At 55.6% G+C, this 21,382-nt stretch overlaps 7 protein-coding genes across 7 annotated transcripts; 4 read left to right on the top strand and 3 right to left on the bottom strand.

The window, feature by feature from the left end:
- Positions 1–398: 398 nt before the first annotated feature.
- Positions 399–936, top strand: PIN4_2 (Peptidyl-prolyl cis-trans isomerase pin4; the record flags this gene model as incomplete). Its single annotated transcript, XM_071066358.1, has 3 exons — positions 399–542; positions 622–724; positions 782–936. 3 exons carry the CDS (start codon positions 399–401, stop codon positions 934–936), a joined length of 402 nt encoding a protein of 133 aa, XP_070922459.1.
- A 299-nt stretch (positions 937–1,235) lies between these two features.
- RPS12 (40S ribosomal protein eS12) lies at positions 1,236–1,890 on the bottom strand (the record flags this gene model as incomplete). The annotated part of the gene is made up of 3 exons (XM_071066359.1): positions 1,236–1,360; positions 1,441–1,756; positions 1,888–1,890. The coding sequence occupies 3 exons, from the start codon at positions 1,888–1,890 to the stop codon at positions 1,236–1,238; spliced, it is 444 nt and encodes a 147-aa protein (XP_070922460.1).
- Positions 1,891–2,556: 666 nt separating this feature from the next.
- RPS22 (40S ribosomal protein uS8) lies at positions 2,557–3,235 on the top strand (the record flags this gene model as incomplete). Its single annotated transcript, XM_071066360.1, has 3 exons — positions 2,557–2,689; positions 2,913–2,982; positions 3,046–3,235. 3 exons carry the CDS (start codon positions 2,557–2,559, stop codon positions 3,233–3,235), a joined length of 393 nt encoding a protein of 130 aa, XP_070922461.1.
- Positions 3,236–4,134: 899 nt separating this feature from the next.
- Positions 4,135–6,024, top strand: MFIFM68171_10942 (uncharacterized protein; the record flags this gene model as incomplete). The annotated part of the gene is made up of 2 exons (XM_071066361.1): positions 4,135–5,900; positions 5,973–6,024. The coding sequence occupies 2 exons, from the start codon at positions 4,135–4,137 to the stop codon at positions 6,022–6,024; spliced, it is 1,818 nt and encodes a 605-aa protein (XP_070922462.1).
- Positions 6,025–6,488: 464 nt separating this feature from the next.
- MFIFM68171_10943 (uncharacterized protein) lies at positions 6,489–8,030 on the bottom strand (the record flags this gene model as incomplete). Its single annotated transcript, XM_071066362.1, has 2 exons — positions 6,489–7,696; positions 7,757–8,030. The coding sequence occupies 2 exons, from the start codon at positions 8,028–8,030 to the stop codon at positions 6,489–6,491; spliced, it is 1,482 nt and encodes a 493-aa protein (XP_070922463.1).
- Positions 8,031–12,394: 4,364 nt separating this feature from the next.
- On the bottom strand, positions 12,395–15,544 carry MFIFM68171_10944 (uncharacterized protein; the record flags this gene model as incomplete). Its single annotated transcript, XM_071066363.1, has 7 exons — positions 12,395–12,457; positions 12,547–12,657; positions 12,760–13,140; positions 13,201–13,533; positions 13,589–14,719; positions 14,775–15,160; positions 15,241–15,544. The coding sequence occupies 7 exons, from the start codon at positions 15,542–15,544 to the stop codon at positions 12,395–12,397; spliced, it is 2,709 nt and encodes a 902-aa protein (XP_070922464.1).
- A 1,230-nt stretch (positions 15,545–16,774) lies between these two features.
- Positions 16,775–20,137, top strand: MFIFM68171_10945 (uncharacterized protein; the record flags this gene model as incomplete). The annotated part of the gene is made up of 3 exons (XM_071066364.1): positions 16,775–19,090; positions 19,139–19,566; positions 19,624–20,137. The coding sequence occupies 3 exons, from the start codon at positions 16,775–16,777 to the stop codon at positions 20,135–20,137; spliced, it is 3,258 nt and encodes a 1,085-aa protein (XP_070922465.1).
- Between the last annotated feature and the right edge of the window lie 1,245 nt (positions 20,138–21,382).

The following is a 21,382-nucleotide window of genomic DNA, read 5'->3' on the forward strand; positions in this document are numbered from 1 at the left end:
TCTCTTGCTCTCCTTTCTTTACCGTCTTGTTCACCTTTGTGTCTTGTTCTATTGTCATTAAATTGCTGTTATCATTTCGCAAGATGGGCTTGAGACTTGTATCGCAAGTCAAGTAGGGATAGCCGCTCCAAAATGCTTGTGAATAGTTCGGGTACGTTAGGCGAACCCAGAATTATACGCGGGTAGATGTTGAACTGTTCCTGTATTGGTGGCTGGACCTATGAATCCATTCTGACCCTAACCCTAATGTGCTTATTCCAACTTCAGAACTTAAGCTTCACGACAACCGACTGGACCCCGCCATGTTTTCACACAAGGGCACCTTCTCTCCAATCTAACTCATCAAACACACAGTGCCCATCCACCGTAATCATAGCAAACGGCTGGCACCACTCAAAATGGGCAAAGATAAAGGAGCAAAGGGTGGAAAGGACGGCAAAAAAGGTACCGACAAGAAAGGTGCCAAGGGAGGGGAAGAGAGTGACGCGAAAAAGACCACCAAGCTCAAGGGTGCTCAGAAGGTCAAAGTCCGGCATATTCTCGTAAGTTTTGCGATTCGACATGCCACGCACAGTTGCAGCCAAAGCCATCTTTTCCCATTCGCACGCTTACCCTCGACAGTGTGAGAAACAATCCAAGAGCAATGAGGCCTTAGAAAGGCTGAAAAACGGCGAGAAGTTTGACGTCGTGGCGAGGGAGATGTCTGAGGACAAGGCAAATCGGGGTAAGAGATACCAATTCTCTCGATGTGTACGCTCACCTCATACCTTCCACCCCACAGGAGGTTCCTTGGATTGGCAGGCCAAAGGGAGTCTACATCCGGATTTTGAAAAGGTTGCATTTGCACTCCAACCCAGCACCATCGACAAACCCGTATTCGAGCAGGTTCACACGACTTTTGGCTATCATATCATCATGGTCGAGGATCGCAAGTAGCACGTCGAGTACGTAGCCGAACGGTCCATGACCACCGGAATGCCAGTTGCAAAGGCTTCTTTTGGTTTTTATTTGTCTTGCTTTTCCCATGCCATATGCTGAGGTGGCCGCGCGAAGGGGCTTCCCATATATCCCGCCGTTTCAAATGCCAACCGGTGAGAGTGTAGAGTACATTTGAAGAAGGTGTCGTCGGGATCGCGAACCCGAGAATACCCCCGTCTCAAATACCTCTATGATGTTCCGTATTTTCCTCATTTGCCGTAAGAAAACGCCGCAACCCTTGCTTGCACAACGCCATCTTAAGCTTCGGATTGGAAGTAGTTGAGGAGGATGGAGCGCTCCTGTGACTCCTCACCCCAGTCCTTGACGACGACGCAGGAGCAGTTGACCACCTTGCGCGCGTTGCCTTCGCGGTCGAGGACGCCTGCAAAACAAGAACAAGTCAGCAAACATACGTCCTTCCTTTCCCGCCGCCACCAGCTATCTATCGCCGGGCTTACTTACAAAGACCAGCCCACTCGCCCAGCTGCTTGCCGTCGGGCACCTTGATCAGCGGGATCTTGTGCTCGGAGCAAAGGGCGATGACGAGCTTCTTGTAGGCCTCCTCCTCGCACGACTCGTTGAGCACGCACATGTGCGCCTGTCTCCGGTCGAGGGCCTTGGAAGCCTCGCGCAGGCCGCGGGCCAAACCGTCGTGCATCAGAGACAGCTTCAGGACGCCCTTGAGAGCATCCAGAACCGACATCTGGCCCTTGGAGGCATCGGCAGACACCTCAACCTCCTCGGCAACTTCCGGGGCATTGGTCTCTTCTACGTCCGACTAGATCGGGGGTTAGCGGGGTCTGCTCTTGTTCGGAACTTGTTCGAAGCCGTTCGCTGGTCGCTTCGTCCCACGATCGAGGATGCGGACAGGGAGAAAGGGAATCGGGGGTGGTAGATGGGGTGCCTCACCATCTTGGCGTTTTGTTTTGCAGGTAAGCTGTCGGTGCGATCCTCGAAGAGTAATTGCTGAATTTCTTGTTCTTCGTGTGGTGAGAAAGGATCCCGACTCCGTGACAAGAAATCGAGGATTATGTGCGAAGGCTACCTGCCCCACCCAATCAGCGTGGGCCCCGAATTTCGGAATTTTGTGTGGTCGCAGGGAATCCACGTGCGGCTAGGCAACAGAGAGCTAAGCGCGCCATGGTAAAGCGATCGTTAGGGCAAGTTTTCGCGGGCACGGGCCACCACAGCTCCCGCACCCATTGTGATTTTTTTTGTCGAGATATTTCGATCTTCGACCTCTCCATCAACCACGAACCGGCTTCTCGCGTCCGCATCTTCGCAGGCATAAAATCGAGGTAAGGTAGAATCTCGCACTCGGGAATGACGTGACAGCAGGATGATGCCTTTTGCGAAGGCCGAGGAGAGCAATCATGGGGCGACCAGACCCGCACCATGATACGCTCTCCTCACCGGCAATTGAGCGGGCAGAACCCTCCTAAGAGCGGTCGACGAGGGCACTCTCCATGCTCACCGAGCCTCGGAAGGCTAACGTAACACGCTTCGGCACTCTGGCAGATACCTCATCTCCCTTGACGATTTGAGAATCTCCATCCCGACCACCCAACAACCGTCAAGATGGTCCGCACCTCCGTCCTGCACGATGCCCTCAACAGCATCAACAACGCCGAGAAAGCCGGCAAGCGCCAGGTCATGATCCGGCCGTCGTCCAAGGTCATCGTCAAGTTCCTGCAGGTCATGCAGCGCCATGGTAAGGCGAACCCCTTGGCTCAGGCTCCCGCTGTGCAGGATTCTCCCAACGATTCGTTCGGCATGATAACTAGGCGACGGTCTATCTCTGCCCTACGGCCCCAGCCCTTTAAGTTGCCGATAAATTAAACACCAATGCGAGGATCTTACACGTTTTCGGAGTCTCCCAATGATGTCCAATGTTTACTCTATCGCAACAAGTATCTGACTGGATTCGTGTTCAGGCTACATTGGCGAGTTCGAGGAGGTCGACAACCACCGCAGCGGCAAGATCGTTGTCCAACTCAACGGCCGGTGAGTACCTCTAGAGCAGGACGGGGACACTTTAAGATTCTCAAGTGCTGACGGTGTTTGCAGCCTCAACAAGTGCGGTGTCATCTCCCCCCGCTACAACGTCCGCCTCTCCGAGCTCGAGAAGTGGGTTGTCAAGCTCCTCCCTGCTCGTCAGTTCGGCTACGTCATCCTCACCACCTCGGCCGGTATCATGGACCAGGAGGAGGCCAGGCGCAAGCACGTCTCTGGCAAGATCATTGGCTTCTTCTACTAGATACCGAAAACCAACGGGACACGAACGGATCTAAAAAGGCATGGCATATGTGCGGCGTTGAACTGTGTTTGAGAAATACCATCCCCGTGAATAAACCACGGCATACATTTCCGTCAAGGATTGCCGCAGATATTGTCCCTTGAAGGTGATGTCTCGAATCGTTCCTCCGGATCTGCGGTTCCGAGTGACATTGTGAGACTTCGGGTCCTTGACCCGCGGGTTTGGGGAGAATCACGGCTCACTCCCCTGCTACGACCGTGTTATTGCAGCTTAATGAGGCGAAATGTCTATCCCAAGTCGCTTCCTAGCGATCTGAATACGGCCATAACCCCTGTTTTATTTTCCTCGTATCCTCGGTGTTCAGGGTGGTGGACGTACGAAGGATCGATCACGGGCATAACTGCTCTCACAATTAGCCATTCAAGGGGCACCATGCAAGAACCCGCCCACTGAGGAGGCCCGGAAATTCAGATGGTCCCCACAGACATGGGTTGCCTTATGTGAAGCGCCCCCAGACTCCTCGGCAGGCTGCCTCTTTGGCCCTGGACAGGGCCCCCAATTTTTTTATGCAAGCTGAGGTTTGAGTGGACAGTTGCCATCCCATGGCTTCATTCAGCGGCGAGGTACCGCTCGAGAGTCTCTTGCCCAGAATTTTCGACCCCCCCTTTCAACGTGAGGTTTGCCTTTCTTTCCCCAGCGCCCCAATGAGAACCGGAAGCCTTTCGGAAGCAGGGAAAGGACCGCCGCCGCCGCCAGATCAACGGTAGAATTCGCGACTTTGAGACGGAAGCGCCCGACGGAGGCCGGAATTGGTGGGGTGGTTCACGGGCTACACGTGCATGGGCGAAGCGCGCCCTTGCTGCCGCAGCGTGACGCGACCGGTATACGACGCAGTTAGGATGAGGAACCGCCAAATCGGCGTCCTTGGCGCCCTCGTCTTCTTTCTCATCTGCATCTACTCGCTCTCCAAGGCGTCTCCAGGTCGTTTCAAACCCCAACAATCCCCGGTAGGGGCGCCTACGAACAAGCCCGGAGCCAGCCCGGGCAGCGACAGCAATAAAGTCCCCTCCAGCAACCCGAAGCCGAAGGCGGCGCCCGGCGGGTCGCATCCGATATGGCACCTTGTGAAAGATGCCGAGCGAGAGTTTGAGGAAGTCAAGGCGCGTCAATCGCGCACCCTGCGCGACGCTGTAGCCGAGTACCGTCGTCGGTATGGGCTGCCACCGCCGCCCCACTTCGACAAGTGGTGGGCCTTTGCAAAGAGCAAGGATGTACAGCTGGTGGACGAGTTTGACATGGTGCTAGATCTGTTGACGCCATTCTGGGGCTTGAAGCCGTCGACGGTCCGGGCGCGGGCGCGGGAGGCGATCGGGTACGATAACCAGCTCATGTCGTTGCAGATCCGCGGAGGCAACGTGACTCTGTTCAAGGGAGGCGCCGGTTGGATGCAGGACGCTATGAGGGGGATGCTTTCAAGCTTCGTCGAGTTCCTGCCCGACATGGACCTGGCGTTCAACGTCAATGATGAGTCTCGCGTCGTGGTCCCTTACGACGACATGGTGCGGCTCGTGGAGCGCGCGCGGACCGTCAACATGGCGGCGGCCAATGCTGCCAAATCTCTCCGCAACGGCTTCACCGAGAAACCCGAAGGGCTGAACTACGAAAACCGCTTCGACGAATTCAAGCAAACGCGCTTTAACGCATTTCCCCACCAAGCCGTCTGGACGCACTCGCGCACGTCATGCCCCCCCGACTCACCCGCGCGTATCCTCGAAGAAGCCGACTATTACGACGCTGTCGACCGGTACGCGATGGGCGACCTAGGCTTCGTCTACAACTTCACCGCCATGTCCGACATCTGCCTCTCGCCCTCGCTCAGTTCCACCTACGGCTTCTTTGAGCGCCCCAACGCCTACGGCGTTGTGCACGACCTCTTCCCCATCTTCTCACAGTCCAAGATCTCGTCGTACTCGGACATTATCTACCCCTCCCCCTGGTACTGGGCCGGCAAGGTGCCCTACGAAGAAGACAAGGACCCGGCCTGGGGCAACAAGCTCGACCGGCTCTACTGGCGGGGTTCCACCACGGGGGGGTTCTCGCGCAACGGCGGCTGGCGCCACCAGCACCGCCAGCGGCTCGTCACCAAGCTCAACGCCCGCGACCAGGCCCGCATCCTGGTCAACACGGGCACCGAGAGCAACCAGAAGTGGACGGTCAAGGAGGTGCCCAGGGGGGATTACAAATCCCTCGTAGATGTGTACTTTTCCCACGTCGGCCAGTGCGACGACGGCGACTGTAACGCGCAGAAGGAGTTCTTCACCATCAAGGAGTATGCCAAGCAGGAGGACGCGCTCAAGTACAAGCACGTGCTGGATATGGACGGGAACGCGTTCTCGGGCCGGTTCTACGCCCTCCTCAAGAGCAGGAGCTTGGTGTTCAAGTGGGCCATCTTCCGAGAGTGGCATTCCGAGTGGTTGAAGCCGTGGGCGCATTTCGTGCCGCTGAGCCTGCAGGGGGATGATTGGCTTGAGGCGGTCAGGTTCTTCAGCGAGGGGGATCTGGGCAAGAAGGAGGCGGAACGGGTGGCGGTGCAGGGACGGGAGTGGGCGGGGAGGGTGTTGAGGAATGAGGATATGGAGGTGTGGATGTTTAGGTTGTTGTTGGAGTGAGTCGTCCCCCAACTCAGTCCCCCTTCCTGTTTTGGTGTGATCATTGCCAGTACTGACGGCGGGGACAGATATGGTCGCGTGGTTGACGACGACAGAGAAAATATCGGTTTCATTGGCTGACGGAATACGGATCTGATAAAAGATCGCTCGGGCCACAGAAAAGGGGGAAACGAATATTTCCCATACTAGAATCTGCATACCGCTATAAATATGGCCTATCTCGTGGTCAAGGGACAAAAAGAGATAGAGCATTCGCGCCAAATCTTGCCCGCCTGGCCGGGAGGAGAATATAGACGCGTCACTGATTGACGCAGAAAGCATAAGGGACGGAGTTGGCTGTTCGGGATTTGGTTAGGCGACGATTTGGTGTAATAATGTGACGCTTATAGATGTGAAGGCTGGGCTCTGGGTTTCGTCACATCTTGCAAGCGGTTAGGATATGTAATTTTCCTGATGCAATATGTATAGTCTAGATATCATGCCTCAGTGGATGTTCCTTAACTCGCTTTACGAACTGGCTCAAGAAGAACGCCTCGCTCACACCAATTGCTTGAACCAGAATCACTTTTCCCACATTCGGCCCTCTACTCATCCTCGTCTCCCTCAGCATCCTGGTCCTCCTCGGAGTGTACTCGCCCCTCTGGGCTCGCCCGGTCTCCATTCGGCGCCGGGCTGGCCGAGCCTCGGTCGCTCTGCGACCGCCGACGCCCATCCTCCCGCTCCTCCTCCTCTTCCTCATCTTCGTCCGGCAGGTCTCCAACCGGTTGCAGCTTATACCGCTGCAGCTCAGCCTGGAGCTCCTCGCTCGGGTCATCGATCTGTACGTGCAGCTCATCCAGGTGGCTCTCCTCCTCATCCGTAATACCAATGGTCCGAGCAATGTTCTTGGTCCGCTGGCTGCGGATGGTCGTGCGCTGCATGACCGGGTAGTAGTAGACGGCTTTCTGCGCGCTGTCGTCGTTGCGGCCCTTGCTCTCGGCCTCGTCCTCGCGGAAGGCGAGGATAACCTCCTCGTCGTACTTGTTGTCATGGTCCATCTCCTTCTCCTGCGCCGTCTCGTACGCGCGCACTCGCGGGAACCGGAAGCTGCCGCCGCTCTCGCTGCTCGTGTATAGCGAGCTGCTGTCCCGGTTGGGATTGTCCACGTCGAACTTGGCGCGGAAATTTTGTCCTGTCCGCGCGTCAGCGGGCAGGAAGAGGTCGTAGTTCATCATTTGCGACGGCTTGGGCAGGCTCGGATCGCGCTCCCATGCTGCCTTGGCGGTCTCGTACAGCTGTTCTTCAGCTGCCGTCCGCTCGATGGGCTTGAAGATGGCCGAGAGGAGGCGCGTGTCGTACGAGTCACTTGAGTTGACGGGGTTCGTGCTGAACTTGACGGTTACGTAGGCACCAGAGTCGGGGAATGCCTCCAGGTCGGGGAGAACGGGGAAAGCATCGACAATCTTGACGTTGCGCTTTGAGGGGTGCTTAACTCGGCTGCGTTCTGCAAGGTTGGCGGCGGCCACTTCGAAGCTCTTCTCAATACGGCGCTTGATCCACGCAGGTGTCCCCTTGTCTGGTTCGGGGGAGGCCTTGCGCTTCTCGGGGCGCTTTAGGGCGTTCCCTGAAGACGGCTTGAGGAACATGATGTCGGTCGGTTTCGGCCTCGACTGAACCGACGAGATGTACTCGGTTCGTCGTAGGAAAGATACGGCCGTGTCGCCAACCTTGGGTTTGCCTAGCGTCGACAGAGGGCGGAGGAGAAGCCGGTCGTGCGGGTGGACTGGTGGCACCTGGGCGGGAGCTTGAATGGCTGCAATGGTGTTAGCGACTCGTCTGTTGGAAGAATAGCGGCCGGCCGAGCAGGACTAACAGCTCTCGTCGCCGTCAAAGACACCTGGCATGCCGACCAGGTCTAGAGGCATTCCAAGCTCGGCATCGGCCTCTATGTTTAGAGGCTGCTCTCGAGCAAGGCGGGATGCAAAACCCGGCGTAGTGTACTGGCCATTCGCAAGCCCCGTGTTGGGGATGTCGAGCAGCTTGGGTGGGTTCGGTGGCGGCGGGAGCGCATTGGAATATCGTATCCTGGCGATATAATCCTGGTGGATCATGCGCTCGCCGCCGCTTCTCGATTGTGATGAAGACATCTTTGCCGGCGTTGCTGTCTTCGTGCGCGCGATGCTCGAGCGAGCGAGCCTGTTGCAAGGATGCGAATGCGAGTCCACGAGTTGCTGCAAAGGCGCGGTCGCGAATGGAATTGGCCAAGGCGCCAAGCAATCCGGAATCGGGGGATGGGGCTGAAAGTCTGGAACCCCTTGTCGCCCAAGCCGGATCGCCCTTCCAAGAAACTTGGAGCGAAGAATGAAAGTCCAATATGGTAAAATGAATAATACTTGCGATGAACCCGAGGAGGAGGATGGACAATGAAGCCCAGGGTAGGGGCTTGTGCTGCACCAAAGACCTTAGAACAGAACCCTAACCCAATTTTGGGGCGAAACCAAAAAGAACAAACAATGAGGACGAGACAAACCATGAAAAATAATTAAATGTTAATAAATAAAAATTTTGAAAAATAAAAATAAAATAAAATAAAAAGAGAAAAGGCAAATGAATAAAACTACCACCCCTACACCAACCTCTTACTAGACCTTTATACAGTATAAGGCTAAGGCCCTTCTAGAAACACAAATCAAACCTAACAATCATTGCCAGGTTGTTGAGTCACGCTCCCTATGAGCTACAGGGTGGAAATGGTCCAAGCTAGCCCGCCATCGAATGTCTAACTCTACTAGCACGTGATAGTCTAATTTGTGATGCGTACCTCGCCTATATTCTCTTGCAGTTGTTCTTCTCTACAGGGGTGCTTACACTTAGATATGAAAACCGAAGACGCACGACAGCACCCTAGGAGATCACTCTATTATAGGCACAGTACCCAAGGTATATACCTAGGCTACGGTGCCTTGCTGGGTGCTTAGTGAAACGACCGGTGTCCTTAAATGCTCGTTCTCCGGCGCCTGTAGGCTGGGCTATTTCGCTCGATCATTACATGCGTCATCAAGGTGCCGTGAGGTATCTAGGTCTTTGGAACGCTAGAGAGGCCCAGTCTCATCTAAGGTCTGCCGTACGGCAAATACTCCCCGCTCCGTGCTCATCCACCATTTTGTTCTACAGAGCGTAGATATGTGGTGGTGTTCCTGCGCAAATTGAGCATCACTACATGCGCTAATTACAACGGGTCCGAGCACCGTGGTAGGGCGAGTCAACCCGCGCTGATCAAAGTTTGGCTAGGCCAACCGGCGCTGCAACTGTGACTCTGTGAGGCCTGTGCAGGCTCTCGGAGCATAAAACACTGCACTGCCCAGGGTTGTGTTGTCTATAGGTAAGTACTAGCTAGCACTGGCAAAATTGATATATGTTTTATTCTCTTTGGATCGGCCATCAATGTCAGACGAACGCATCGAGAAGTCGGCTGGGCCGGAAACAAGACCGCATCTACCCACCGCTACCGCAGCGGACAATCCTGGAGAGAAACGGAACGGACAACATACGCTCATTTCAAACTGGAACCTCTCTCGTGAGCCGGCCCCACTTGGCTACTTCGAACTGCTTGGGCTACGTTACGAGGAGGATACCATGCGCTGTCCCGAGGACGAGGACTGTGAAACCAAGCAGCATTCCTGGCTGGGCAAGCTGCTACGCAAATCGTTTTTCTCCAACCTTGGCCGTTATTCTCAGACAATACTTCCAACCCCCCCTTGGCTTAGCCCTCAAAGGGACTTCAAATGGTTGATTCAATCCCAGCACTTTCCGGCTGGCGTAGGGGTGCGGTACGACGCTCACGGACAGGATACGGCGCCGTGGAGGGCGTATTTCCGATGTCTACTGGTCGACCTCCCCGGACAATTCTCCGAAATCACAAAGAGTAACGAGGACGTAGCACTACGCCGGTGGCGAGATTACCCGGTTGCTTCTTCGGTGGCAGCGGTACAGCAACTGGGACCGCGGACGTGGGGATGGCGGGTCTTTTTTTCAGAACGGGTACGGGCGACGGCAGGAGACATTCATGCCACCGAGCCCCTATCCCATCTTGTTGGCCAGTGGCTTGTGGTCGTTTATGTATGGGCCGGCAACCGTGCTTGGTTAGAGCAAGTTGATGTGGGAAACCTCATCCCGCATTTATGGGGCCGTGATCAAACCGAAATTGCCTGCTTCGGGCAGAGGGACGATTGCTCGGGGCAATGGGATTGCACTTACGTGACCCTGCGGAATGATGCGTGGGTTCCAGCTGTGGGCTGGTCTATGAGAGATGGTGATGTGTGGTATGATAAGCAGGAAAGCGAGCGGCACCCCCTAGGTCCTCTTACAACCAGGGGGCTGATGAGCCTGTACGGCACAGACGGACACAACGGCGAGATACCTGAGGCTTGGGTCCTGGGGTGGGGCAAAAACGGCATTGAAGCAGCGGGCTGCTAGTACCGACAAGCTCGTATCGCCGATTGCGGCATTCACACTTCACTCTGTACCCTTACTGTAGTAGTAGGAGCGACGTAGACACCGTTGCCGTTATGTGATGGTTCTTCACTGCAATCTAAACGAGATTGTACTGTCGGAGTGTATACAATAACGGCGACTGCTAAGTGCTAATCGTCGGTCGATACTTATCGCTTACCTAAATACACAGAGGAAGGAGTCAGAGGAATCATGACAACCCGCTCTTTCTTTCGCTCCCGAGCCAACTAAGCTACCCCTCACACCGCGTACCAGACCAAGCAAGTAGACAGACCAGACAGTGGTGTCATGGAGATACTTACTTCCAAGCTCCTCTACTACTTCAGGCGCGGGTTCCATAGCAGCATCTGGTTTGCACGGAAGCGTCCACATAGTTACTAGTCCATTGTCAAAGCGATTAGTTTCTGCTTGGATAGACGGAGCGACAGGTGAGGATATCTCCATTATCTGATGTGGGATAAGCCAACTCTAGAAGAGAGGAGCTACGTTGTTCCTGGAAGGGTGAGGGAAGTTTCGGTAGCTATTCAGATGTCTCTGAAGACACTTTCCCGTGTTCTGTTTGGAGTCACGCACCAACTACAGAATGCTCTTGCCATGGGAGGTTGACACCAGGTATGGACCGGTGTTCTTGCCATGCAGAGACCAGTGCAAGCCAGGCCGCTTGAATTTACCAAATCCTCGCAGTTTCGGCCGTTTTTGATTCATTTCCCTTTTTCTTCTTCGGCCAACAACAACAACGACGACAACATGCCTGGGTAAGTATAATTCTCATAGCAGGATCTCTCTCCCCTACCTTTGTTGCGTTTTTGTTCCTCGTCAGGTTTGTAGACCTTCCGCTAGTGGCAGACAAGGGGCGGTAATCGACAATTTCGCCCAGTGCCCCGCTGGTCTTTAAAATCCGCGAAGACCCCCGAAACGAGCGACGTCGACAAACCATAAACCACTCGGCTGGAGAGGAAACCACGAGAAGAGAGTGGCCGATGTGGCATATAACGACGACCCTGGTAAACTTCACCTCTTCCGCCTGCCGCTCTCTGCCTACTCGGCCCAGGATCCAGCGGATTCCCCGACTACGTTTGGGAACGGGCAATGCCGTCCTTAATGAACAGCCTGTTTCGATCCCGGCTACGGCAAGCCGCGCGACTGCTTCGTTTCGCTCGAGTTCCCGGTCTTACGATCTAAACTAGTCCAGTATGCTAACATATAGCCTCGGGTCCCCCCCCCCCCATCGTATTGCCAGCAGGTTTTTTTTTTTTTTTTTTTTCCCTCGCATTACTCATTATCTCGTTGCCGCATCGCAATTTCCATGACAATAAACTGCATCCTGAATGTCAAGTACATGAAGACGCAGGGTGGGTCAATGAAGAAGACGATGAAAAGAAATACAATCATCAACACCGAGTATTGCGTTGGAGAAGAACTTTGTTCTTTTTCATACCCATTTTTCAGTTTGATTACTACCCACATAGAAATTGGAATATAATTAAATAGCAAACTCTACGTAGAAGTAGTAATGCTAATAACAGCAAAGCAGATATAGAAAGAGAAAAAGAGAATAAAAGGAGAGATAGTGGCGGTAAGGAGGAAGGAAGCGGGTTATGGGGACAACGAATACTCTAAACCGGGTTTTACTAAGGTGCATGGTATCTAGAGGAGAGACAGAGAGATGCGTTCTTAGGCACAAAATGGATGCTTTGAATCAAGATTAATCCAAGCTCCCTCTGTATATTACCTTACTCCGACCATGGCTTAAGGATATCTAGGTACTAGGTACACAGTTCAAACAAAGACAACCTTCCCTCTCCACCCAAGAGTGAAAACGAAGAGAAATGCAATAGCGCCGCCTAAACGCCTCGCCATAGCCATCCTGAAAGATCCGCCGTACTAAAACAAGTGTAGAACCAAACGGCAGGCAAGGTCTATTGAAAGCATGAGCGCCGAGCCATGTCAAGGGAAAGAACCTCTAGCAGGAAAAAGAAGTGTAGATGCGGATCCGCATTCACATATGTCCCTCCTTCTCCTCCAATCCGCGCATATACTTTGCAAACGTCTTTTTATGTGTCTGTGTTTTATAGACATTAGCAAACGCCAAAAATGACCAATAGCTACTTGCTGGGGCAACGGAGAGAAGAGGTGAAAAGAGAAACTTACCATGCCAGCATACTTGCCATCCCTCAACACACAGATATACCTCAGCCCCAACTTGACAAAGCACTCGTACACTAAATCCATCGGGGACTTGATATCCAACGCGACAGGTGCCTATGCCGTCAAATGTTAGCATGTAATCAACCAAACCTCTGGACTGGAGGGGAAATGTGGGAAAGAGCGGAGGAAGCGTTGGGAAGGGAAAAGGAAACGTACCGGGTCAATATAAGGCGTGAAATCAGTTGGGTCTACGCCCCCTTCCCCATCTGAATCCTCAATCGTCTGCACCTGCGCCATCAAGCAGAGACTGTTGGCCTCATCCCTCAGGTTATCCAGGGCATACTCCAGATCCGGTGCAGGGATCAAGCCGACCAAAACCCCATCCCTGATAATCGGCAAACCACCATCCAGCTCCCCCGCCCTGTGCAGCAATTCCAGCTTAGCCCTGAGGCTCGGCGCGGGCACAACGGGTGAGTTGCTAATGTCAATGGTGCGCTCCTTCCGGACGCGGGGGACGATATCTGCCAGGTCCGAGGTGAAGATGGGTTTGTGCTTGTTATTTAGGAACGGGTAAGAGTTCATCTCCGTTAGGAGGTCCTGCCCTAAGTGTCAGCCGAGGGCTCCCCAAAAGATGAACAAACCAAGGGCGTAACGTACGTAGATGCTCAGCGGCTCAATCGCATCAGCCGTCCACTTAGCGACCAAGATCGCCAGCGAAAACGGCAAGACGTAGTCCAAACTGCCGGTGAGCTCAAATAGGATGACCGCGAGTGTAACCGACAGCCGGGTAACGCCGCACATAGTTGAGCCGGCGGCGATGAGGCCGTACACGCCGGGCTGGATGCACGTGGCGTTGGGCATCTTGCCGCAGGTTCCCCAGACGCCCCAGTCCGGTGTGGCCATGACAATCCACTGCACGACGTGGCCGATCAGGCGGCCCATGAGACCGCCGACCACCATGGACGGGACGTAGATCCCGGCTGGGACTTTCTGTAACGCTGTTAGATATCAGACCTCCAAGGTCGAGCACGGGGTGGAGACATACGATGCCAAAAGTAATAATGGTCAGCAGCCCCTTGATTAAGAACGCGGCGAACAGATTGAGCAGAATTGGAGGGATATCATCGATATGCTCTGGGCACAATCCCAAATCTTCCAGATTGTTATCACGGTCGTCGCAAGGCGCAGCCAGGTTGTACAGCAGCTTTGCCACGGGCAGCTTGGTCAGGACATTCCAGTATCCGATGAGGCCCGTCACGAGTGCAACTAGCACAACCTCCAACAGCGGATACGCCTTGATAGCCGGAATGCGGCGGAAGGTCTTGGCCCAATATCGAGATGCCTTGATGAACAGCGCGCCCGCCGCACCGCCAAAAACGCCAACCATCATAAAGCTGATGACCTCAAAGTACTCCCAATCAACGAGGTACCGCACCTGGAACATGACAATCTTGTGGGTCCCGTAGGGGTTCAGAAACTTGAGTGTCAGTGCAGCCGTGATGCAGCAAAAGAAGGTCCGGAACAGCGTCTTGGCAGGGAAGAAGTAGGCCACTTCCTCGAGGCCAAAGAGTACACCACCAAGCGGTGCGCCAAACGCCACGGCCACGCCGGCCGCCGCAGCTGCGGAGAGGACCTCACGCCTCTTGGCGTCGTTGCGGTCGTACTTGGTGAACAAACGGCAAGCAATGTTTCCGACGCAGGTCGCAATATGGACGTAGGGCCCTTCTTTGCCCAGACTCAAGCCAGAGGCAACGCTCAGAATCAGGCCAAGAGACTTGATGATGAGCGTCTTGAGACCCAAAAAGCCGTGCAACACAAAGCCGCTGAGGATAACACGGACTTCGGCCACACCGCTGCCGGCTGCCGAGTAGTAGACCATGGGTGGCGCCATTGCCTCTTCGCGCGCCCGGCGGGGGCTGGTGAGTGCCCCTTCATCCCCATTCTCGGGCGGCGGCGAAGCAGCCTCGGCAGCGAGGTTCTCATCGAGCGTCGACAGGCGATACGCCGAGGGCACGACCGTCTTGGTGGTCAGGGCGAGGAGGCAAGACAGGCTTGCCAGGGCGATGACGCAACTGATGTAGACGACGTACTCGGTCGACTGCTCGCCAAAGGGCCATCCGTTGAGAACCTCGCCCCAGTCCCGCCAGTCCGTGCAGGGGCCGTGAGGGCAGCATTTCTGCGTTCAAAGTCAGCCCAATTTGCCCACAAATCACACGGCCATGGTCCTTCACCTTTTCATTAATAAGCCACCCCTTAACACAATACCCATCCTTGAAGTCAAACACCGTCGCCTCGCTCACGTTGACCACGTAGGCAAGTACGGCAACGATGAAGCCGACCAGAGCACTGAGTATCCAGCCCTGGGCGCCATCAAACAGGACATAGACACGGCCCCAGAAATCCTTGCGGCTGCGCAGGGCCTTGACGCGGTAGGCATCGGCGATGCTGTCGTGGACCCAGTCGGTCGAGGTGAACTGGTCGTACCAGACGCGGTCGTCGGCGAAGATGGAGCCCTTGGAGTCGGACATGGACGACTCCTGGCGGTCCGAGAGCGCCTCGATCAGACGCTGGCCCCAGGAGTGCCCGCGGCCGTGGTGTCGGGTGCTTTTTACGCTGTCTGCGAGCGGGGGTGAGGATGATCAGCAAAGGGGACACACACTGGCATCGGTCAGCTGGGCTGCGGTGTCTTAGACATACCGGCGTAGCTCTGGTTTCTAGACAGATTAGGCACCCTGGGCGAGCCATGCGCGCTGTGTATGCGGATCCGCGATGTCCGCGTCCCCGCTCCCAAAAGCGGAGAGCGCTCGTCGGCGGGTTCGCCATTAGACGACCTCCGGTTCAAGTAGGACGGCTGGCGGCGGAAGCTGGTGGGCGAACTCGGGAGCGAGAGGTATTGCCCATGGTGCTCGGCGCCGCTCGCGTCATTGGTGTTATTGTTGGCATCACTGGTGCCGTCGCGCGCGGGCTCGCGTAGGCGAGGCGTATGTCCCCTGCTCGCCATCAGGTGTGGGGGCGGGGGGCTGGTTGGTGGAGTGAGCGAGGAGCGGGTTCGCGAGAGAGGAATTCGGGCCCGGGCCGCGTCGTTGGGCCGTCGTCGCTGCTTTTAGTAGTGCCAACTTGGAAGATGAAAAGGAGTCGGTATCTGCTCGAGGCAAGATGCAAGATCCCTTACGCAGATATGTGGTATGAAGATGCTAAAACATCGACGCCGTGCAACAGAGGCGCAGCTTCGATCCCTTGGGCCCGAGAGGGGCAACCGATATACAAAACGAAGAGAAACGAACCGAACACGATCTAAATGAGAATGCAAAATGGAAAATCCCAACGCAGCAGCCTCGCCGCAATCTCGCGGCCTTGAAGCCGGACTCTAGCCAGGATGCCGTGATGTTTGGAAGCGGAGAGAAGGTGGATTTCGATGGCCGATTTAGGGGCGGGTGCAGGCCCCCCCCACGTGCGCACATCGGTGTCTCACTTGGCGTCATGGCGTGGGCGGCAGGGGAGCACAGCAGCAGTCAGATGGCCCCCGTCGTCTGGCACTGACAGCAGCCTTTCTCATATTGCGTGGCTTTCGAGATTCAGTATTCAATTTAGGTACTTGTACTCTGGTGCTCGTGGCCTGAGCGAGGCGAGATAAATAAACCTGAGAGTCGTCCCAACTCCCGTCCGAGACCTCCATGATTACCTGAGCAAACAGCCGAGGAACAAGCAATGACCCGGGCAAAGCTTCGCTTGGAGCCGCCTTTTTGGGGAATGGAAGCCAAGCATAACCGACAGCGGGCCCTACTGTGCCCTTATGTCATGGCTGCCCAGCGTCTCAATTGCCCATTGGCGCGCTTTTTTTAGGCGCTGCAGCCGCGACCTGACGCCTGAAGGATCGCCTGGGATTTCCCACTGAATCCTTGGGAAGCTCGCACTGTTGCGCCGACGTTGCGCTGGCTCGGCCAAGGCAAAAGGCACCTGTTGGGCAACAGATCGGCAGCATCCCGTGGCCAACGCCCGCAACGACCACGGAATACTACGTGCACTGCAGTGGAACGTCATATCCGTCTGCGGCTCAACCATTGACAGCTGCCAGCCACCTCCAGTGCAGCATTGATGGCCGATTGATGTGTTTGATGTTTGCAACGGTACCGGTGTCTGCATGACTCGGACGGGAGAGCAGTAAAGGCCGTGGAGACGTAGCCCGGAGCAGGTGACGGTAGTTCCGACAGAATCCCTCCAGGTTCGTACGATGGACAGGGAGAAGCGGCAGCGCGCTGTGCCTAAGTTCGGATCCTTCAAGCCGAAACCCACGGCAGAGACCGAGCCCAGTCCCCGGGCCGCATCGGACGAGACTGAGGCGCGCAGAGACGGTGATCGCCGAAAGGACCGTGATCACCACCGCCATGAACGGGACCGTGACCGTGATCGTGATCGTGATCGGAAATCTGAGTCTCGGCACTCCCGTCGCACATGGGACGGGGAACGTGATCGCGACCGGGACTCCGAGCATGACCGTCACCGTGAACGCTATCCGTCACGCACAAGCAGCCCAAAGCTTGCATCTACGCGACACAGAGACGACCGCAAAGGCGTTACCACTTCCTTAGTCAACAACCTCTTCACCGTCGACAAGAACGGCGACCCCCTCATCCTGCAATACGGCACCAATGATCGCTCCAAGGTCCCCTCCTACCGCCGCTTCCTCGCCAGCGGGATCCTAGGCTCACCCGGCTTCCTGACCATTCACCGCGACGGCGCCAGGGAACAGTTCAGCATCAGGGACCACCGTGACGGCAGCGGCGCCGGCTCCGCCTTTCGCGACAGGGCCCTCGTCGCAGCAGCCAACCGCTCCTTGCCAAAACGCATCAAGCCCGATACAACTGCGGCCCCACGAGCTGCGTCCCTCGCAGAGGATTTTATCCCGCTCCTCCCCTCATCCAGGAAACGCAAACGTGGCGACGGTTATAACCACCCATCCATCTACCCCGGGACCTCCCCATCCTCCCCGTCATCTTCCTCCTCTGCCTCCCGCTCCCCCTCTCGATCCCCCTCACCTCCCCCCGACCATGAAGTCGAAGAACTATCCACCGCCAAGCAGCGCTCCATAGCCCTCTCCCGCACCGTCAAGGCCAATCCCTCCGACACCGCCTCCTGGCTGGAACTGATCGGCCTCCAAGAAGCCCTCTTCCCTTCTCGGTCCGGAGGCAGTGCCAGAACAGCCGACGAAGCCAAGGCCCTTGCGCAGTTGAAATTAGCGCTGTACGAAGAGGCCTTGCCGCATGCTGTGTCCGGGGCCGATAGGGAGCGGTTGCTGGTGGGCATGATGAGAGAAGGCGGAAGGGTGTGGGACGCCCAGGCCTTGAGAAGGAAGTGGGATGGAGTTGTTAAGGCCGAGACGGGGAGTTTTGCATTGTGGAGGGAACATTTGGGGTTTGAGATGACGGGGAGCGGTGGTTTGGGTCTGACTGTAGAGGAGGGGAGGGGGTTGATGGAGGGGAAGTTGAGGGAGTTGCGGATGGAGTTGACCGAGGTGGCTGCCCGGGCTGGAGAAGAAGAGGTGGTGGAGCTATTGAGCGGTAGAGTGGTTTATCTCCTGCTTAGGCTGACCTGCTTTCTGCGCGATACCGGGTTTGTCGAGCTGGCGGTGGCCGCGTGGCAGGCTGTTTTGGAGATGACGTTCTGTCGGCCGGTGACAGCAGGAGAAGATGCCGACTTGGTGCTGGAGTCGTTTGCTGATTTTTGGGAGACCGAGGTGGCGAGGATAGGGGAGGAGGGCGCCAAGGGCTGGTGGCACTTTGTTGAGGCCATGGACGATCCGCCGGAAGCGAAGAGAGAGCCGCTGGGGGATATACCGTCGGTGAAAGATCCTTTCAAGGCTTGGGCTGCCGTTGAACAACAGAGAGCGGAGAAGGCGCGCATGCCGGCAAGGACCCTCGACCAAGGGACAGATGACGATCCGTTTAGAGTTGTCATGTTCTCGGATATCAAAGAGCTTCTTGTCTGGTTTCCGTCGCGCGTTCTGCCGTTGGTCAAACCAAAGCTAGTGGACGCCTTTCTCGTCTTCTGCGGCTTTCCAGCGGCGGGCCTGGCTGGAGAGGAATTCGCTGCCCTGTTGGGTGACCCCTTCGTTGCGGGCAGGGCCTCGACACTCGGCAGGGGACTCCGCCGTGACAATATTGGGCCGGCAGCAGATCTCCCAACAAGAGTCCCGGAGTTCAAGCAGCAAGGTGGGGCCATGGCAGTTTCCCAGGAACTTCTCTTTGGGAATGCCTGGTTCAGGTACCTTGACAAGCTGTCTAACGGAGACAGCCGGTTCGATTGTTCGTGGGTGCTCGGCACGCTCAGGTGTCTGGTCACGACCTGTAAGGTCGAAGAGCTGGCAGAATACTACCTGGCCATGGAATGGCTCAATGAGCCGGCCGGAGCGAGAAAAGTTGCAAAGAGGCTGTTAAAGCAGTACAGTGCCAACATCAGGCTCTACAATGCGTACGCCTTGGTTGAGTCGGCAAATCAAAATCCTGACGTTTCCTACAAGGTCTTGTCATCGGCAACGAGCCTGACACCGGTAAGCTGCTCGTCCAAGATCGCGTCAGCGCTACTAACACTTGAATAGCAATCCGCACGCAGCAGCCAGCTGCTTTGGAATACCTGGGCTTGGATTCATCTCGAAGCCGGCCAGAAGCAGATGGCTCTTGTTCGTCTTTGTGCCTCGGTGGAAACAGGGTTCGAGGGCCCCGCCGTCTCTCCAGCGTTACTCCTCAAAGTTAGATCACATTTATCCAGCACCCGAGACTACTCGCTCTCTTCCATGCAGCTGGAAACTGCGGTACAACATGCTGAGAGCCTGGCATTACTGGCGTATCTTGTCGCCGAGGAAGGAAGTGGGCCGGCTTCCGAGATGCAAGGCAACATCACTGCGGCTCTGAGTAGCATCCACAGCTTCTCTCGGGAGTTCGAGTCTCGCAACTTAGTCAAGTCACCACACCACGAGCGACTCTTGCAAATTGCCGCGCGATTGCTATACTACCACGCGACACACGGGTGAACCGCACCATCCCGCCACGACCTCTGGGCGTTGCGTGCTAACTAATCACACAGGCCTTATCGACCAATCTACATCCGAGAGCAGCTCCTAAACTATGTCAAGCTCTTCACCTCAAACACAATCTTCCTCGAGCTCTTCGCCTGGTCCCAGTCAACCCTCCGCATCGACGATCCAGTCAGAGAAATTCTCCAAACAATGTCGCTCGTCGAGCCTCGTGACTGCCTCAGCACCCGGCGTTTCGCGATCCGACACGAAGCGCAGGCCGGGACGGCACACTCGACACGGGCAGCCCTCGAAGTGGCGATCAACAGCGACGCGTGCAAAGGCAGCGTCGAGCTGTGGGTGAGCTATATACGATTCTGTTGCTCTGCCAAGGAGCTCAGAGGTAAGGCTAAGGACGTGTTTTACCGGGCGATTGCCGCTTGCCCGTGGGCCAAGGAACTCTACATGGAGGCTTTCGGGACGTTGGTTGGGTGGATGAACTCGTCTGAGCTGAGGGCTGTGTTTAATACCATGGCTACAAAGGGGTTGAGGGTGCATGTGGATCTTGCAGAGCTTTTAGAGTGATGGAAGGGGAAGGGCCGCGGCATATAGGTCGAGTTGACAAGGTAGAATCCTAGAGCCCGGTTGGACTACTAGTAGTAGCCTTGGCCCCAGTTGGCCACCCTAATGTCGTTGCTGACATATCAGGTATCTAATCCTACTTGTGCTGCTTACAACCCTGCCTATTCTACTTATTCCCGACGAGTCGCGCCCTCTAGTACTGTTTTCAAACGCAGCCCGACCTTTTGAGAATTTCAAACGCTCAATCATACCGTGGGGTATTTTGGAACGGGGTCATCGGTACCTGATTTTAGTCGATCTCACCTGCGGCTTTGAATCATATCGGAAATTGACAGCTATGAAGTGCAGAACAACGCATGAAACCCCCACAAAAACGAACATATCTAGACCTCATCAGCTATATTTGTCAGCATACGGGTTCCTGACACCTGCAAAGTAAGGGATACTTGCCTGCAAAGCTCCGCTGCTCCTCACTCTCGCTCAGAACAAATGTAGGATAACCTACTTCGCCGGGGCGGGAGGGGTTATCCATAACCTAATCATACCAAGAACCAGGTAAAATAAGGAACTGGATGTTAGGACGAGGGGGGAAACAGGAAGGGGAGCGAGGAAGGGAAATCAGCAGAACGCGGCCCGAGAAAGTAACCGGTGTCCAAAATTAGTCCAACCATACAAACCTCGCCAGAACGTTACTCCAGATCAGTGACTTCCACGTGCTGTGGCTGCCTCTACTCAAACGGCCGGACCGATCCCGGTTGGTTCGGTGTCGGATGTCCCTTGCAGTGTGCAGGTTACAGGTGGCAGGCGGCAGCTGAGCCGAGCTGAACCTGCAGGCTTTCTTTTCAGCTGAGGGGCGGGTTTCTGTGACTGTGGCCCCCCCTGACGCCGTATGACAGCCCAGGAAACTCCCGTAATGTGCTCGGTCGGAGATCAGAAGCGGGACGGGGATGTGTGTTGTTGCGCTGTGTGCGGGGGCGATGCAACGAGACCGAGTATGTAGATGATGATTGGACCGGACGGCAAGGTACTGCCTTGTACCTGGCCAAGTACCTCAGATACCTGCAACTGATGCTGCAGGGTACTTTCTGGCAGTCGATTATCTCAGAAAAACCGGGGCCTATCCCATTGTCTACACCCTTTGGCATCCGTCGCGCAGACTGCAACCGGCACAAATGCCTATGTAAGATTACATCTAGATAATCAACACCCAACATCTTTTCAACCTAGAAGGCCCCCAACGCCGGGACC

Source organism: Madurella fahalii (assembly GCF_045866475.1).
Source record: "Madurella fahalii IFM 68171 DNA, scaffold_6, whole genome shotgun sequence".
Lineage (NCBI taxonomy): Eukaryota > Fungi > Ascomycota > Sordariomycetes > Sordariales > Madurella > Madurella fahalii.